At 43.9% G+C, this 19,350-nt stretch overlaps 1 protein-coding gene across 1 annotated transcript in view; it reads right to left on the bottom strand.

Annotated features, from left to right (window-relative positions):
* Positions 1-19,350, bottom strand: part of LOC124798276 (UDP-glycosyltransferase UGT5-like) — a 129,694-nt gene that overhangs the window by 44,957 nt on the left and 65,387 nt on the right. The window contains exon 4 of the mRNA XM_047261597.1: positions 6,587-6,809. Within this exon, the coding sequence (XP_047117553.1) occupies positions 6,587-6,809 (223 nt within the window). The remainder of the gene's footprint in view (positions 1-6,586; positions 6,810-19,350) is intronic.

Raw genomic sequence — 19,350 nt, forward strand, 5'->3', positions numbered from 1 at the left:
TGATTAGAGCAGTGTAGGTGCGAGCACTAACATATTACAGACAAGAGCTTATATTTGTACTGAACTTGAACTTTGCTCTTTTGAATATAGGAGTCGAGGCCCCATCATATTTTCAAATCCATAACCTCCGTAGATTTATTTTTTTATTTACCTTGTGGCCGTTTGTTAGTTATAAATTTGAACACAAAGTATGGCAAGATCAACAGAGTCATACAGTTTAATACCTAGCTGAAGTGCTCGAACCGACAGGAAAGGAGAAAATTGCCCAGAACACTAGGTTACTGAAAATAAAGAGAGCCTTATACAAAACACAGGGTATTTACAACAAGAAATGTCTGTCCGCCTGCACCAAAATTCGTCACTACAATACTGTAATCAAACCTGAGGTGCTATACGCAAGTGAGACACTGACGTTACTCACGAAGGCCGACCTTGAGAACATTCTCACACAGGAAATAAAAATCATTGGGAAAATTATTGCACCAAACCTCACGGACGAAGGATATAGGCTTCACTCCAGAGACATCACAGAGAAGTTCTCCAACATCACAGCGGACATTAGAAAGAGGCGACTAAAATTTTATGGACACGTCAGCAGACTCCCACAGACCAGACACACCAACAGAAGCCTCAGGTACATCCAGCGACTCAAGACGACTGCACCCTGCATGACACGAGTCAAAATTGATCTGGAAAGAGCTCAGTTAGATCCAGCGGACGTCATGGACAAAGGCGTCTATAGATACGAGGTGTACAAGTGGGAATGATGAGAAAACAGCGCCCAAAGGCCAAAGTGGACTGAAGAAAGGAAGAGAGGATTTTGTGAACAGGAAGAACAAGTAATCATGAACGTTTCGCGTGGTCTGATAAAAGGCATGTAACGTGTGTAATAATATATATACGGGGTGTTACAAAAAGGTACGGCCAAACTTTCAGGAAACATTCTTCACACACAAACAAAGAAAATATGTTATGTGGACATGTGTCCGGAAACGCTTTCTTTCCATGTTAGAGCTCATTTTATTACTTCTCTTCTAATCACACTAATCATGGAATGGAAACACACAGCAACAGAACGTAACAGCGTGACTTCAAACACTTTGTTACAGGAAATGTTCAAAATGTCCTCCGTTAGCGAGGATACATGCATCCACCCTCCGTCGCATGGAATCCCTGATGCGCTGATGCAGCCCTGGAGAACGGCGTATTGCATCACAGCCGTCCACAATACGAGCACGAAGAATCTCTACATTTGGTACCGGGATTGCGTAGACAAGAGCTTTCAAATGCCCCCATAAACGAAAGTCAAGAGGGTTGAGGTCAGGAGAGCGTGGAGGCCATGGAATTGGTCCGCCTCTACCAATCCATCGGTCACCGAATCTGTTGTTGAGAAGCGTACGAACACTTCGACTGAAATGTGCAGGAGCTGCATCGTGCATGAACCACATGTTGTGTCGTACTTGTAAAGGCACATGTTCTAGCAGCACAGGTAGAGTATCCCGTATGAAATCATGATAACTTGCTCCATTGAGCGTAGGTGGAAGAACATACTGACGAAACTAAAATGAGCTCTAGCATGGAAATAAAGCGTTTCCGGACACATGTCCACATAACATCTTTTCTTTATTTGTGTGTGAGGAATGTTTCCTGAAAGTTTGTCCGTACCTTTTTGTAACACCCTATATATATATATATATATATATATATATATATATATATATATATATATATATATATATATATATATATATATATAATGTGTGTAATGATTTCAAGCGTGTGAAAAACAAAACAAAAAATTCTTTCGGCTATTATCGTACAGAACTACACGTAGCTCCACTTCAATATCGTGTAGTCAATGTTTTGCCATCATACTATGTAATAGAATCGAATCACCAGAGCCTTTCGCTAGTAACTGGCCTGCTAAGCAACTACACACACACCCGAAAACTGCCCACAGTTGCCACCTTTCACCTGAGATGGCTTCTTTTTTTATTATTATTATGGTGACTTCTGACGTCATTCCTATGACGTCAAACACGCTCATGTGTCAGAATTAAAAGCTGTATAACAAATCAAATGGACATCTGTGCAGTTTCCTACGATGCTGAAGGCCAACTTCCAGTGTAAAACATTGCGTAAAATTACACTGGCGGAAAAAATATCGCGACTCCAAGAAGGAGTTCTGTGACAAACGAAAGTTGGTAGGCGTGTTTCTACATCTGAAAGATGATGTCTATTCCAGTTTCACGTCAGTCGAATAAGAGTGACGGTAGTAGCGCCATTACGAGGATGCAAATCAGGTTTGCTTAACACACGCTATGATAAACGTGAGTGTTGGTTACCTTTGAGATTCGACGCGGTGAGCTGATGTTAGGCAAGAATTCTTTACAGGCACCAAAGACGCCATTATCAGCAGGTCCGTGGGTTTGAAAGAGATCGTGTAACACGGCTACGAGAAGCTGGATCCTTTATTGTATGATTGTATGATAGCAGAAAAAACACTGGTAGCAGTTACTTCTGTAAAATATCTGGGAGTATGCGTGCGAAACGATTTGAAGCGGAATGATCATATAAAATTAATTGTTGGTAAGGCGGGTGCCAGGTTGAGATTCATTGGGAGAGCCCTTAGAAAATATAGTCCATCAACAAAGGAGGTGGCTTACAAAACACTCATTCGACCTATACTTGAGTATTGCTCATCAGTGTGGGATCCGTACCAGGTCGGGTTGACAGAGGAGATAGAGAAGATCCAAAGAAGACCGGCGCGTTTCGTCACAGGGTTATTTGGTAATCGTGATAGCGTTACGGAGATGTTTAGCAAACTCAAGTGGCAGACTCTGCAAGAGAGGCGCTCTGCATCGCGGTGTAGCTTGCTGTGCAGGTTTCGGGAGGGTGCGTTTCTGGATGAGGTATCGAATATATTGCTTCCCCCTGCTTATACCTCCCGAGGAGATCACGAATGTAAAATTAGATTCGAGCGCGCACGGAGGCTTTCCGGCAGTCGTTCTTCCCGCGAACTATACGCGACTGGAACAGGAAAGGGAGGTAATGACAGTGGCACGTAAAGTACCCCCCGCCACATACCGTTGGGTGGCTTGCGGAGTATAAATGTAGATGGATGTTCCTTCCGTGATACTGCAGGAAGACTAGGCACGAATTTAGCCACTATACATAATTGCTCGCAGTAGCGGTCACGAGAATGTACGATCGCAAGAACATCAGGTTCAGAAGGCCCACGTGGCACTACCAAAATAAAAGACCATCGTGTTCGGCGTATCTCTCTGGCGCATCGTACTACATCTGCAGCAGCTATTTGAGCAGCAGTTGGCACCACATTGTCACAACGAACTGTTACAAATCGGTTACTTCGACAGCTCCGAGACAGACGCCCTGTAGCGTGCATTCCACTGACCCTAAACCACCGCCATTTGTGACTTCAGTGGTGGCAAGCAAGAGTTCACTGGAGGTCAGGGTGGAGGTCTGTTGTGTTATCTGATGAAAGCTGCCATTAGCATCACAGAACGCTTCAAACTGAGGACACAAATTGTGGGCCAATGTCGGAGACAATAACTTCAGGAAGGCCCTCAATGCAAAAAAATAGACGTCAAAGCCAGAATAGTACTGGCAGATGCAGTAGAAGACATAGGTACAACAAAAGGACAGATTAAAACTGTGTGCCGGACCAAGACTCGAACTCGGGACCTTTGCCTTTAGCGGGCAAGTGCTCTGCCACCTAACCTACCCAAGCACGACTGACGCCCCGTCCCCACAGCTTTACTTCTGCCCGTACCTCGTCTCCTACCTTCCACATCAGCGCACACTCCGCTGCAGAGTGAAACTCTCATTCTGGAAACATCCCCCAGGCTGTGGCTAAGCCATGTCTCCGCAATATCCTTTCTTTCAGGAGTGCTAGTTCTACAAGATTCGCAGGAGAGCTTCTGTATAGTTTCGAACGTAGGAGACGAGGTACTGCCAGAAGTAAAGCTGTGAGGACGGGGCGTGAGTCGTGCTTGGGTACCTCAGTTGGTAGAGCACCTCCCCGCGGAAGGCAAAGAGGTCCCGAGTTCGAGTCTCGGTCCGACACACAGTTTTAATCTGCCAGGAAGTTCCATATCAGCGCACACTCCGCTGCAGAGAGAAAATCTCATTCTGGAAAGGGAAAGTTGCTGTACGTAACAATTACTATCAACCAGCGGGTGTTCCAAAAAGGACCCACAAAATCAATATGAACGCGCTGCCAAGGCGCAGTAGGAGTCGGCCACGCAAAGAAACGCTGGCGGGGAGCATATTGTTGCTCCGCGCAAGAGTGACAATTAGCAAGCAAATTCTCAATTTGTTGATCAATGCCGACCCAAGTGCAGTGACGACGCGCTAATTGCTTCGTCCGCACTATACCCCAATGACCAGCGTGCAGTAAACGGAGAATTTCAGACTGCAACGGGCGAGACTGATCACTGTCAGTTCGTAACAAGATAACACCGTGATGTACAGACAAGTTGTTACGTAACACAAAGTAACATCGAACAAGTGGATATCGAATCTGCGTAGCAGATTGAGGCCATTGAGTACGAATATACTGCAAAAAGAGTCTGCAAAGAAGCATCGGCGGCTGTCGCGGAAGCAATGCGACGAAAATCCACCGGAAAACCATCAGCTAATTCCTTATCTTTGCAAATCACTAAACATTCATGACAATTCGGAAGAATCAAACACTGCGTCAGGACCGACAGGTAGACGAGACTTCGCTTCAGCTTTGCTCTACATACGACGGGTCTCAGCGTCGCATCCCATCCTCGTCATCAACTACCCTACTTGGGTAGGAGCAGGAAAAGCTGAAAATCTCTCGGTATTGCAGTGTGAATTAAAATCACCTTTACTTTAGCAAAAAGAGTAATAACTTTGCAATGTGGTGCGAAGTGTCTCGGCCGTCTGCTCTTCATCAAATGGGCTGAATCTAGAGTGGTGCTCGTAGAGCTGAAAAGCGCATGCTAGAGGAAGCTGTCGTCGTCGTCTGTCGTAGTGCCAACTTAACTGGCTCCTAAGCCGTGGTTCAAAATGGTTCAAATGGCTCTGAGCACTATGGGACTTAACTGCTGTGGTCATCAGTCCCCTAGAACTTAGAACTACTTAAACCTAACTAACCTAAGGACGTCACACAAATCCACGCCCGAGGCAGGATTCGAACCTGCGACCGTAGCGGTCGCGCGGCTCCAGACTATAGCGCCTAGAATCGCTCGGCCACTTCGGCCGGTCCTAATCCGTAGCATCGTTGCTATCGATACCACACTTTCAACATGTGCTAACATCAGCTTAGTACTGTATTTCCTTTCTTCTGCTGTGTTTCTTTGTACATCTACATCTGCATCTACATCCATATTCCGCAAGCCACTTGACGGTGTGTGGCGGAGGGTACCTTGAGTACCTCTATCGGTTCTCCCTTCTATTCCAGTCTCGTATTGTTCGTGGAAAGAAGGATTGTCGGTATGCTTCTGTGTGGGCTCTAATATCTCTCATTTTATCCTCATGGTCTATTCGCGAGATATACTTAGGAGGGAGCAATATACTGCTTGACTCTTCGGTGAAGGTATGTTCTCGAAACTTGAACAAAAGCCCGTACCGAGCTACTGAGCGTCTCTCCTGCAGAGTCTTCCACTGGAGTTTATCTATCATCTCCGTAACGCTTTCGCGATTACTAAATGATCCTGTAACGAAGCGCGCTGCTCTCTGTTGGATCTTCTCTATCTCTTCTATCAACCCTATCTGGTACGGATCCCACACTGCTGAGCAGTATTCAAGCAGTGGGCGAACAAGCGTACTGTAACCTACTTCCTTTGTTTTCGGATTGCATTTCCTTAGGATTCTTCCAGTGAATCTCAGTCTGGCATCTGCTTTACCGACGATCAACTTTATATGATCATTCCATTTTAAATCACTCCTAATGCCTACTCCCAGATAATTTATCGAATTAACTGCTTCCAGTTGTTGACCTGCTATTTTGTAGCCAAATGATAAGGCATCTATTTTTCTATGTATTCGCAGCACATTACACTTGTCTACATTGAGAATCAATTGCCATTCCCTGCACCATGCGTCAATTCGCTGCAGATCCTCCTGCATTTCAGTACAATTTTCCATTGTTACAACCTCTCGATACACCACAGCATCATCTGCAAAAGCCTCAGTGAACTTCCGATGTCATCCACAAGGTCATTTATGTATATTGTGAATAGCAACGGTCCTACGACACTTCCCTGCGGCACACGTGAAATCACTCTTACTTCGGAAGACTTCTCTCCATTGAGAATGACATGCTGCGTTCTGTTATCTAGGAACTCTTCAATCCAATCACACAAATGGTCTGATAGTCTATGTGCTCTTACTTTGATCATTCAACGACTGCGGGGAACTGTATCGAACGCCTTGCGGAAGTCAAGAAACTCTGTACTCTTCACCACTTTTTTTTGTCGCACTTTGTATAAAACTTTCCGTAGCTGTGCTGAAGTTCGACCTGCATTAGATTTGAGGTGGCAGTTGTCGATATCGTAAGCGATAATAAATATATAAACACAAACATGTGACTCACTGAGCACGTCGTTCTGCGGCACCCACGCTGCCGTCTTCACGTTGTCCGGTAGCGACGGCATGCTGGAGGCGTCCACCTTCCAGAGCACGCGCTGCTCCAGCCTGGAGAATGTGTCCAGCACGGCCTGCAGCTTCTCCAGAGAGAACGAGTCGGGTCGGAACTTTGAGCCGAGGCAGAAATACACCACACCTGCAGGGCTGTCGTCCATGAATTTCTGAATGTCCTGCAATAAAAACAACAGCACCCAGAGCTCTGCAGAATGAGTGTGGCCTTAGGTAGGGCTCACGCAGCATTACGTGACTGTTGAGCGCGTATACATTCTCACACTGAAATCTGGACTGTTCCCCTCCATTGTTATGATGTCGTCTGTGCCTGCCGGGTGGACACTTCGAGAGTTTCGTGTCCGTTTCTCGACTACGCGGCACGCAATCACATTTACTGTGGTACAGTTCTTGTTAATAAGGCACATGCGATAATGTGTAACACCAATCAAAATTTTTGTTGAAGGGTGTGTAGTGTGAAGATTTACTTGTGTTTAAGAATACCTACGTCTTGAAATCCAGGGTGAATTATCAGTCATACGTTTAGTACTTTAACTTAATCTTGATTTGGGGGGGAGGGGGGGACTAACAAAAGATATTTCATTGATTGGCGACTCCATGGCGTGTTGCGTGCACCACGACCAAACAGTGGATAGAATGAGAAGGAAAATCAGCGTTGGCCGTATTTTGTTCTTTTATTGTCAGCAAAATCGATTTTCGGTCACTTAGTGGCCATCCTCAGTGCTGTAATATACGATTAAAATTGGTAGGCACTGGTATCAAGCTATAACCACAAGGTTAGATCGATCACTTAACAGTTTATGTGATCGCTCTAAGTTTGTGGTTATAGCTTGATACCAGTGCCTACCAATTTTAATCGTATATTACAGCACTGAGGATGGCCACTAAGTGACCGAAAATCGATTTTGCTGACAATAAAAGAACAAAATACGGCCAACGCTGATTTTCCTTCCAATTCTAAAGATATTTCGTAAGGACTCTAAAGTATTAAATTTTACTTGATTTAAAGCAATGTCTGTTAAAAGAATTCAGTATGGTGTATGATTATGCTGAGGAAGGTAATGTTCAGAAAGAGTAATATTTCATTTAATTTCGAGTTTTTTCTGGAGTATTAAACGGTTTCAATGCAACTGCAAAATAACCTGTTACTTATTTACGGAACATTTTTACTGAAGATTATCCTGACTAGTTAAATGAAAAATGCGTTTGGCAAAAACTTGCACTGCCTGCCTTGCACCGCTGACTGAACAGCCATTATTATTTTTGAAAAACAGGAAAAAATAGTTTAATTTCCCAAGGGTGCCCGGTAAAAGAATTAAAGAGGCAAACTGCCGCGACAGTGATTTATTTCAGCTCATCATTTTTGCAGATCAGATAGAACAGAGCCGAGTTATCCAATGCCATGGTGGAAATCTATTGCAGGGGCTGAACGAACCTTTTGTGAAAATATTAGGAAACGTTTTCATTTGCAAAATTTCATATGAATTCAACAGATGCGTTTTATAAGAAGGGATATCTTCGTTACCCAACAGTTAACCATTGTCTGTGACTGTTCTGTGGCAAAGCCATTCTGAGTATTACATGCATTTACTGACAGCCAGATGCAGTTTAGATTAATTGGTGTCACATACATGAAAAATAATTTGCACAGTTATGTTTGCGTTTTAAAGTAGGGTAGCGAAGACTTTTCTAGATCACACACAGTAATCGGAATTTTAAAAGGTACTTGCTTTCACATTACTAGCCAGAAATTTTGGTGCGCACACACGCAGCTTCCAGTTACGAAGTAAAAGCTCGTAAGTTTCGAAGTGACACACGTCCTTCGTTTTACATTGTCGCCACTGTAGTAAGCAATGCCCACTTCGCTACATTTGTTACCCCTTTGTTTTGCTTTGGCTGAGGCTTTGTTTATGTAACTATTTCTTTTTCGGTACTGTAGTGAGAAACTATTGACTTTGAACATCTGTACTTGTCGAACCATTACTTGTAGAGAGAGAGCCCATTGATACGAAAGTCTGCTGATTTGCTAACTGTACAGTTGCTTACAAGTTTCATGAGATACTCATACGTGTGTAGAATTCAGATGGCGAACTGCATCTCCCCTGTTGCAGTGTGGCAGTTCCAATTCCTTCTCATTTGTTCTTTTCTCTTCTTTCAGTAATTTTACATCTTTTCACCACTTCTCATTTTTCTTTCTTCACACCTGTTCACTTACTGCTCCTGCCTTGAAATCCTACCCCATTTAACTCTTTCCTTCTGAAAATGTCTCTTCTGATTTTATTTTGTTTATTTCTAAATATTTTAACATCTCTGACCTAGATTGTTGTTAATTTCTTTCATCAAACATAATTGACGATCTGTTTTGTCAGTCCACTGCCGTTCACACTTTATAAGTACCCAAATAATATCAATCTTTTTTCGTTACTGCTTCTTTTATTTTTTTCTACAGTTTTCTAAATTTCGTCATTTCTTCTGAATTTTCAAGCTCCCTTTCCTTTCAATTGTACCAAAAATTTTCTTCATGATTCTTTCCTCTATTATTTCTGTTTGTCTATAATTTGGTACTAGGCACTCACTTGAATTTTGTAAATCATGATTTTTTCCTTTCTTGACGTACAGTTTTTATTGTGAACCTGTTTTCCTATTCGTACATTCTTTGCATTTTGTTTATCCTTCGAACAACGGTAGATTTTTCTAACCCATTTCCTTAAGTTATCTCTCCTAGATATTCGAATTTCCTATTTGCCCAATGTACGAGGTGCATTCAAGTTCTAAGGCCGCCGATTTTTTTTCTAATTAACTACTCACCCGAAATCGATGAAACTAACGTAATCGCCCTGTAGACGTACACATTTTTCACAACGCTGACGCCATGATTCCATGGCAGCGGCGAAGGCTTCTTTAGGAGTCTGTTTTGACCACTGGAAAATCACTGAGGCAATAGCAGCACGGCTGGTGAATGTGCGGCCACGGAGAGTGTCTTTCATTGTTGGAAAAAGCCAAAAGTCACTAGGAGCCAGGTCAGGTGAGTAAGGAGCATGAGGAATCACTTCAAAGTTGTTATCACGAAGAAACTGTTGCGTAACGTTAGCTCGATGTGCAGGTGCGTTGTCTTGGTGAAACAGCACACGTGCAGCCCTTCCTGGACGTTTTTGTTGCAGTGCAGGAAGGAATTTGTTCTTCAAAACATTTTCGTAGGATGCACCTGTTACCGTAGTGCCCTTTGGAACGCAATGAGTAAGGATTACGCCCTCGCTGTCCCAGAACATTGACACCATCATTTTTTCAGCACCGGCCGTTATCCGAAATTTTTTTGGTGGCGGTGAATCTGTGTGCTTCCATTGAGCTGACTGGCGCTTTGTTTCTGGATTGAAAAATGGCATCCACGTCTCATCCATTGTCACAACCGACGAAAAGAAAGTCCCATTCATGCTGTTGTTGTGCATCAACATTGCTTGGCAACATGCCACACGGGCAGCCATGTGGTCGTCCGTCAGCATTCGTGGCACCCACTTGGATGACACTTTTCGCATTTTCAGGTCGTCATGCAGGATTGTGTGCACAGAACCCACAGAAATGCCAACTCTGGAGGCGATCTGTTCAACAGTCATTTGGCGATCCCCCAAAACAATTCTCTCCACTTTCTCAATCATGTCGTCAGACCGGCCTGTGGGAGCCCAAGGTTGTTTTGGTTTGTTGTCACATGATGTTCTGCCTTCATTAAACTGTCGCACCCACGAACGCACTTTCGACACATCCATAACTCCATCACCACATGTCTCCTTCAACTGTCGATGAATTTCAATTGGTTTCACACCATGCAAATTCAGAACACGAATGATTGCACGCTGTTCAAGTAAGGAAAACGTCGCCATTTTAAGTATTTAAAACAGTTCTCATTCTCGGCGCTGGCGGTAAAATTCCATCTGCCATACGGTGCTGCCATCTCTGGGACGTATTGACAATGAACGCAGCCTCATTTTAAAACAATGCGCATGTTTCTTTCCCTTTCCAGTCCGGAGAAAAAAAATCGGAGGCCTTAGAACTTGAATGCACCTCGTACGATTATAAAAATTTAGGTGTTTTTTTAATACTAGTGATAAATTTAGTTTTCTTTTTAGAGATTCTTCCACCTGCTCCACCATCCGCCCATCCCAAGAGACTGACTTGTACCTCCGCATCCGATCAAGAGATAGTATAGAAAAATCATCTACAACTACCAGGCAATGTATTTCAATACACTGTTCCTTCTTTCCCAGTTTTATTGATGATCCTTGACATTCATTTAAGTTTTATTCCGCTTCCTGACTGCCGGCCGGAGTGACCGAGCGGTTCTAGGCGCTACAGTCAGGAACTGCGGGACCGCTACGGTCGCAGGTTCGAATCCTGCCTCGGGCATGGATGTGTGTGATGTCCTTAGCTGAGTTGGGTTTAAGTAGTTCTAAGTACTAGGGGACTGATGACCTCAGAAGTTAAGTCCCATAGTGCTCAGAGCCATTTGAACCGCTTCCTTACTCTCCTTTGTAAGACACAGTCAAAGAGGATTGGAACAAGCCTTTACCTTGTCTTACACTTATATTTTATGTCATGAACTTTAGTTTTATGACAGTCTGTAAGCGTTTCACGGATTATATATGTGAATTTAGTTTTATTTACTTATTAGCTCTAATTTATTCTGGTAAATTAGGGCCATCAGGCATTCTACATACTTCGCATTACATTCATTACGACCCACATCTTCTAAGCATTCTTACACCAAACATAGTATCTAATAGCTAAAATAGCTTTGACGTAAATAGTGGAAACAGTAGGTGCTACAGCATATAAAGAAGTAGTTTATTTGTTCATGAAACAACGAATCCATGTTACAGGCAGGTAGATTTAAACTGAGGACACTGACAGCAATCGCTGTGAGAGACGTGTGTGGGAGGACAAGAGGAAGGTTGCAGAACAGGGATAACGCAGAAAGGGGCAAAGAACAGCACCGCTCTTCCCATGTCCATGAAGCACAGTATCATTCTTTTCGTTTCCGCAACTGTCACCAGAGTAATGGGATGAAAGGAACGACGACGAAACTTAATTTACATATTTGACACATTCGTTATTACGAAGAAACTTCTCTCACATCTTACGATAGCTGTAAAAAGTTTCTGATGTATCAACGGTTTATTGTTTGTTGGTAGTTATTTCGAGCAACCGCAAATGTAAACACATAAGCGGACAAATCCATGATTTTATGCGTCTCGCACTTATATCTGAAATATTTCGCTTCTTTGTATCGTCTGGAGGTATAAGCCTACGGATCTGTGGAATAGCTGTTCATACGGAACCTACCTATTCTGATTAGGGTGGAAGAAATCGCCATTATGTGATTTTTGTAATGAAGAAGAAGTCGTGAACCATCTAGCAGTTTCGAGCACCAGAGACGTCATTACAAAACTCTTTTATCTGAGCATTAATAACAGCAGATGTTCCCCTTAGGACGAAGAAAATACTGAGTGAAACAAAAACGTACGGCACAAATTGCAGGACACATTCTTCACACGTAGACGAAGAAATTATGTTATATGAAAATGGGTCTGGAAACGCTTTGTTTCCATGTTAGAACTCATTTTCTCCAACTCATTAATCATGGGAAATACACATGAACAGAATGCATCAGCATCCCACATGCAGCTCTTTCTCACATGAGATGTCCAATGTGCCCTCTGTCGGCATTGACAAGCATTAATCCGCCGTAGTAGATAATCTCGTATGCGGTGATCTATCCTTGGAGTATTGCGTATGGTTTCGTAGGCTTCCACAATACGGGCACTCTGAATGTCTTGTACTGGGGTTCGTACACAAGAGTTTTCAAATGCGCCGCAAATAAATGTCCAGTATGTTTAGGTCCGGAGAACGTGGAAGGCCAGCCAATTGGTCCATCTCTACCTGTCATCTGCACTGTATCTGTTATTTAGAAGTCGACAGACAGTAACACTAAAATGAGGAGGTGCTCCATCATGCGTGAAGTATATGTTTTGTGGCACAGCTGAAGGGACATTTGCTAACATCTGATAGAACATTCTCTGCGAAATTATGATAACTTGGCCCATTGAGCCTGGTGGCAGAAAGTGACGCCCTACCAACGAAACACCGACAATGCTGCTCCAAACTGTGACAGTAAATATTTTTTGATGACTTGCTTCAACAGTTGCGTGAGGATTGACGTCTGCCCATACATGCCGATTGTGAAAATTTGCAATCTGATATTATCTTATTGAAATTCGTTGAGGAAAATGTGGTTATAACATGGAAACAAAGTGTTTCCAGACCCATGCTAATATGAAATAATTTGTCTACAGGAGAAGAATGCATTCTGTAATTTGTGCCGTGCACTTTTGTGTCACCTTGTACGATTTATCTGACTGTCTCTGCATATAGTGGACATCATGTTTAGATATTTTGTATTATAGCTATGTGTCTTTTATATTTATGATAAAGTTTCTTTATGTGCAGTTGCACAGTGGTCTCATGTTCCACTCGCTTGAGGATATAGTCATTTCTTTTTTCTGAGTGATGGTTAACGAAATTTTCATGTAGACTAATCATTAACAACGAGGGTATGTAAATGTTATGGGTATTTGTATGGTGGTACCAAACGTAATTAAGAAAAAATTATCCCTTCTAAATACAATAGATGCTAATTATGATATTAGCTTATAATTTGATAGGGACGAAACCAGTGCTGCCATTACAAAGGAACTATCACACAAACACTCTAGAGAAGGACAAGGGGGAGGGAGGAGTTTCGTGTCACCACAGTGTGGAACCAAGTCCAAGGTTGAAGTCCGAACATCTCCATGTATAACAACTTGGCTAAATGCTGAGGCTGTGAAAACGTTAATTATTGCGTTTACAGTATAAGAAATCTGTATGTCTACAGTGTTTCACGGTGTGACGAATTGTGACTCTGTAAATCATAGGTGGGCAACTGGCTGCCCGCGGGCCACATTTGGCCACTGATTGGTTCCAATCCAGCCTGCGAAATAAATTCAAGGTGAACATAAAACGAATGTACTCTCGAAAACCCGTGTTTTCAGGCATAATATCTAGGCTTGGAGCGTCGGGAAAGGGGCTCCCTTCATATCAGTGTGTTACCAGATAAACATTACTGTTACACACGCTATAGTTTTGATTTTTTGCACTAGGAGTGCTGCTGTCGCATCACGTGACGTGACCTACGATCTCAAGGAAGTATGTGAATCAGGGCCACGTGTCACCAAAGATTGCCAGGGCTTGCTGTAGTCAGTGGTCACTTCGTTGGATGTAGACATTGCTCATGCTGGTCCCTCTGCTCCTCTTCCAGATCTGTTACTTGCCACCACCGAGTTTCACGTCGACGACGCGAGTCTTTACACTGAGGTGACAAACGTCGTGGGTTAAAAACGGTTCAAATGGCTCTGAGCACTATGGGACTTAACATCTGAGGTCATTAGTTCCCCAGAACTTAGAACTACTTAGACCTAACTAACCTAAGGACATCACACACATCCATGCGCGAGGCAGGATTCGAACCTGTGACCGGAGCGGTCGCGCGGTTCCACACTGAAGCGCCTAGAACCGTTCGGTCACAGCGGCCCGACAGTCGTGGGTTACCTCCTAACATCGTGTGGGCTCTCCTTTTGCCCTGCGTATTGCAGCACCTCGATGTGGCACAGCTCAACAAGTCGTTGGAAGTCCCCTGCAACTGTAGTGCCTCTATAGCCGTCCATAATCGGAAAACTATTGCCAGTGCAGGATTCTGTGCACGAACGAACCATCGAACATTTGTGGGTATCGATTATGGCCCATAAATGTTCGATGGGATTCATGTCGGGCGATCTCCGTGGCCAAATCATTAAATCGAGCTGTGCAGAACCAATTGCGAACAGTTGTAACCCAGTCACATGGCGCATTGTCATCCATAAAAATGAATTCAGTGAATGGATGGCAATTGGCTCCAAGTAGCGAACACAACAATTTCGAGTCAATCATCGGTTCAGTTTCAGCAGAGGACCCAGTCCATCATTCCACGTAAGCACAGCCCACACCATTACGGAGCCACTACCAGCTTGCACAATGCCTTGTTGACAACTTGGGTCCATGTTTTCTGGGATCTGCGGCACACTCGAGTCCTACCGTCAGCTGTTACCAACTGAAATGGGGACACATCTGTCCAGGCCACGGTTTTCCCCGTCTGTGGTTCAACCGATATGGTCACGAGCCCAGGAGAGGCAGTGTAGGCGATGTCGTCCTGTTAGCAGAGGCACTCGCGTAGGTCGTCTGCTGCCATGCCCATTAACGCCATATTTCGCCGCACTGTCGTAACGGATACGTTCGACGTACCTCCCAAATTGATTTCAGCGGTTATTTCACGCAATGTCGCCTGTCTGTTAGCGCTGACATCTAAACGCCGCTGCTCCCGGTCGTTAAGTGAAGACCGTCGGCCATTGCATTGTCGGTGGAGAGAGGCAGTGCCCGAAATTTGGTATTCTCGGCACACTCTTGACACTGTGGATCTCTAAGAAATTTATTCCCTAACGATTTGCGAAATGACGTGTCCCTTGAGTCTAGCTCCAACAACCATTCCGCGTTCAGAGCCTGTTAATTCCCGTCGTGCGACCATAACCACGTCGGAAAACTTTTAACATTAATTACCTGAGAAGAAATGACAGCTCCGCCAGTTCACTGCCCTTTTATACCTCGTGTACGCGATGCTACCGCCATCTGTATACGTCAATATCGCTATCCCATGACTTTTGTTACCTCAGTGTACTGCATAACACTGCACACTTACAGCCACAACGATACGTGTTCTTCCTCCACTCTTTACCAGCGCACGATAGGGACTTTATCAGGGTGACGATCACTCTCAGCCGCGGGATGCCATTAACGTCTTTTAAACGCTCATACTTAACTGAATGAAAAACGTTTAAGACACATACAAACTTATAAGATAAGCACTTGAAGATCAGCAGTGTCTGGCAATTAACAGAATGCGACTCCACAGCACAGTGGTGAGCGATAAACCCTACAAATGGTTCAAATGGCTCTGAGCACTATGGGACTTAACACCTGAGATCATCAGTCCCCTAGAACTTAGAACTACTTAAACCTACCCAACCTAAGGACATCACGCACATCCATGCCCGAGGCAGGATTCGAACCTGCGACCGGAGCGGTCGCGCGGTTCCACACTGAAGTGCCTAGAACCGCTCGGCCACAACGGCCGGCTAAACCCTACAGGCAGCACACAAAAGTGACACAGGTGAAAAAGTTCCCAACGCCTGCGAACAGGATAAACTTTACCGATTGAACACCCGAACACTTAGAGCCAACAGTGCTGTACGACAGACACTTCTTTCGATTGTATTTGGACAGCTGTCGTGGTGATGTCTGCCTTAGTACAAGACCAGTGACTGCCACTCGGATTCTTTAAAGAATCAGACTCCAATCTACTCGTATAAAAGAGTTTTCCACGCATGTTTATGAAGTCAGAATTATCTCCTGGACTACATTTCTTACAATGATATAATTTTGCAAGTACATCCAGTGGTATATATAGATACTCTCTGCGAAATGAGTTTGTAGTAAAGAAGTAATAAATGAAAATATCATGCCTAATTCTGACGTTCGATAAACTCTCTTTTATTATTTTGGGCGGAGTCAATGAGAAAGGTTTTGAAATTGTATGCAAAGTTTGTTAGGGTCGAGAGGTGCTGCAGTTCTCAAGTACTGGACGATTACAGCTTCGATAATATGCTCGCTGCCCCAAGATACGGTGCGTGTAGCGGGTACCTGTGCAGACGTTATGAGATGTGGTACATTAATAACATACACACATCGGCGTGTTGGTCGTTTTTTTCTGGACTGAACAGTCTTCCTATAAGCATGTCATAAACTTTACGAACTGATGTTTTCTGCACAGTCGTAACTCCACCACCAAGTGGATTACGCCTGTCAGTATAGACTAACCGTTTAGCGTCAAGCTGTCCGCACCTAAACCCCTGCTCTGCTGGTCAGGGAAAAATTAACAGTAACAGCCTGCTATAGGGTACGAACCAAGCTAGTAACATACTAGTTATAATGGCTATAATCATTACTTTGCAAATGACGTAAATACTGACGTAATGTTATTTAGTACATGGTCCTCAGCCACCAATATAAATATCCGCAGTTATATCTCTTACACCTTCTATACAGGGTGGTCCACTGATCGTGACCGGGCCAAATATCTCACGAAATAAGCGCCAAACGAAAAAACTACAAAGAACGAAACTTGTCTAGCTTGGATGGGGAAACCAGATGGCGCTATGATTGGCCCTCTAGATGGCACTGCCATAGGTCAAACGGATATCAACTGCGTTTTTTAAAAAGAGGACACCCATTTTTTTATTACATATTCGTGTAGTACGTAAAGAAATACGAATTTTTTAGTTGGACCACTTTTTTCGCTTTGTGATAGATGGCGCTGTAATAGTCACAAACATATGGCTCACAATTTAAGACGAACAGTTGGTAACAGGTAGGGTTTCTAAATTAAAATACAGAACGTAGGTACGTTTGAATATTTTATTTCGGAACTTATCATTTCTGAGAACGCATGCTGTTACAGCGTGATTACCTGTACATACCACATTAATGCAATAAATGCTCAAAATGATGTCTGTCAACCTCGATGCATTTCGCAATACGTGTAACGACATTTCTCTCAACAGCGAGTAGTTGGCCTTCCGTAATGTTCGCACAAGCTTTGACAATGCGCTGACGCATGTTGTCAGGCGTTGTCAGAGGATCACGATAGCAAATATTCTTCAACTTACACCACAGAAAGAAATCCGGGGACGTCAGATCCGGTGGAAGTGCGGGCCACGGTATGGTGCTTCGACGACCAATCCACCTGTCATGAAATATGCTATTCAATACCGCTTCAACCGCTCACGAGCTATGTGCCGGACATCCATCATGTTGGAAGTACATCGCCATTGTGTCATGCACAGAAACATCTTGTAGTATCATCAGTAGAACATTACGTAGGAAATCAGCATACATTGCACCATTTAGATTGCCATCGATAAAATGTGGGCAAATTATAATTCCTCCCATAATGCCGCACCATACATTAACCCGCCAAAGTCACTGATGTTCCACTTGTCGCAGCCATCGTGGACTTTCCGTTGCCCAATAGTGCATATTACGCTGGTTTACGTTACGGCTGTTGGTGAATGACGCTTCGTCGCTAAATAGAACGCGTGCAAACATCTGTCAACGTTCCGTAATTTATCTTGTGCCCAGTGGCAGGACTGTACACAATGTTCAAAGTCGTCGCCATGCAATTCCTGGTGCACAGAGATATGGTACGGGTGCAATCGATGTTGGTGTAGCATTCTCAACATCGACGTTTTTGAGATTCGCGATTCTCGCGCAGTTTGTCTGCTACTGACGTGCGGATTAGCTGCGACAGCAGCTGAAACACCTACTTGGGCATCATCATTTGTTGCAGGTCGTGGTTGACCTTTCACATGTGGCTGAACACTTCCTGTTTCCATAAATAACGTAACTATCCGGCGAACGGTCCGGACACTTGGATGATGTCGTCCAGGATATCGAGCAGCATGCATAGCACATGCCTGTTGGGCATTTTGACCACAACAGCCATACATCAACACGATATCTATCTTTTCCGCAATTGGTAAACGGTCCATTTTAACATGGGTAATGTATCACGAAGCAAATACCGTCCGCACTGGCGGAATGTTACGTGATATCACGAACTTACACGTTTGTGACTATTACAGCGCCATCTATCACAAAGCGAAAAAAGTGGTCCAACTAAAACATTCATATTTCTTTACGTACTACACGAATATGTAATAAAAATGGAGGTTCCTATTTTAAAAATGCAGTTGATATACGTTTGACCTATGGCAATACTTGACTCACCGCGTTAAATATTTGTTGCCTTTGGAACTTTTCAGTTAAGCAATCTGCACATGGGACTGGATGTCTCTTTTACCCATTTTGTGATGTAGGTGAGTATGCAGTGTGCCTGCGTGCCACACAGGGAGCTCAGGTTCGATCCCGAGTACTGTGAAGAGGGGAGCAGCGCCGATGTGCTGTCATCGTCTTTAGGAGAGATACTTCAACAATAAACCGCGGTTTCAATTGGGAGAGGCTGAGACTATCAGTTGAGAGAGCTATTTGCTGACTTCGTCATCCTCATAATGACTTCCAAACGACGCCTCAGGCAGACTGACAGCAAAGCAGTCAGACCCTACCGTCCGGTGACCTCTGGTTTCCCAGAATTTTACACCATACAGCTTCTTTAGAAGTTGTACTGAAGACCCTCCGTCGACGGAAACAATATTATGGTTTAACGTCCCATCCTGGTATTTACCTTGAGCGGCTGGTTGAGGGGTAGTGTGGGTGGTTGGTTGGTTAGGAGGGGAGCAGAGTGGTTAAGGAACTTAACACATCGTCACTCCCTCGTTCAAACGCTAGTCCACTTGGTTACTAACACTAGCTGGAACAAAAGAAGGAAGATTAGGATTTAATGCCCCATCGACGACGAACTCCTTAGAGACGGAGCACAAGCTTGTATTGTGTCAAGGACGGGGAAGGAAATCGGCTGCGCCCTTTGAAACGAACCATCCCTTCATTAACCTGGAGCGATTTAGAGAA

This window comes from Schistocerca piceifrons, chromosome 5, assembly GCF_021461385.2.
Source record: "Schistocerca piceifrons isolate TAMUIC-IGC-003096 chromosome 5, iqSchPice1.1, whole genome shotgun sequence".
Taxonomy (NCBI): domain Eukaryota; kingdom Metazoa; phylum Arthropoda; class Insecta; order Orthoptera; family Acrididae; genus Schistocerca; species Schistocerca piceifrons.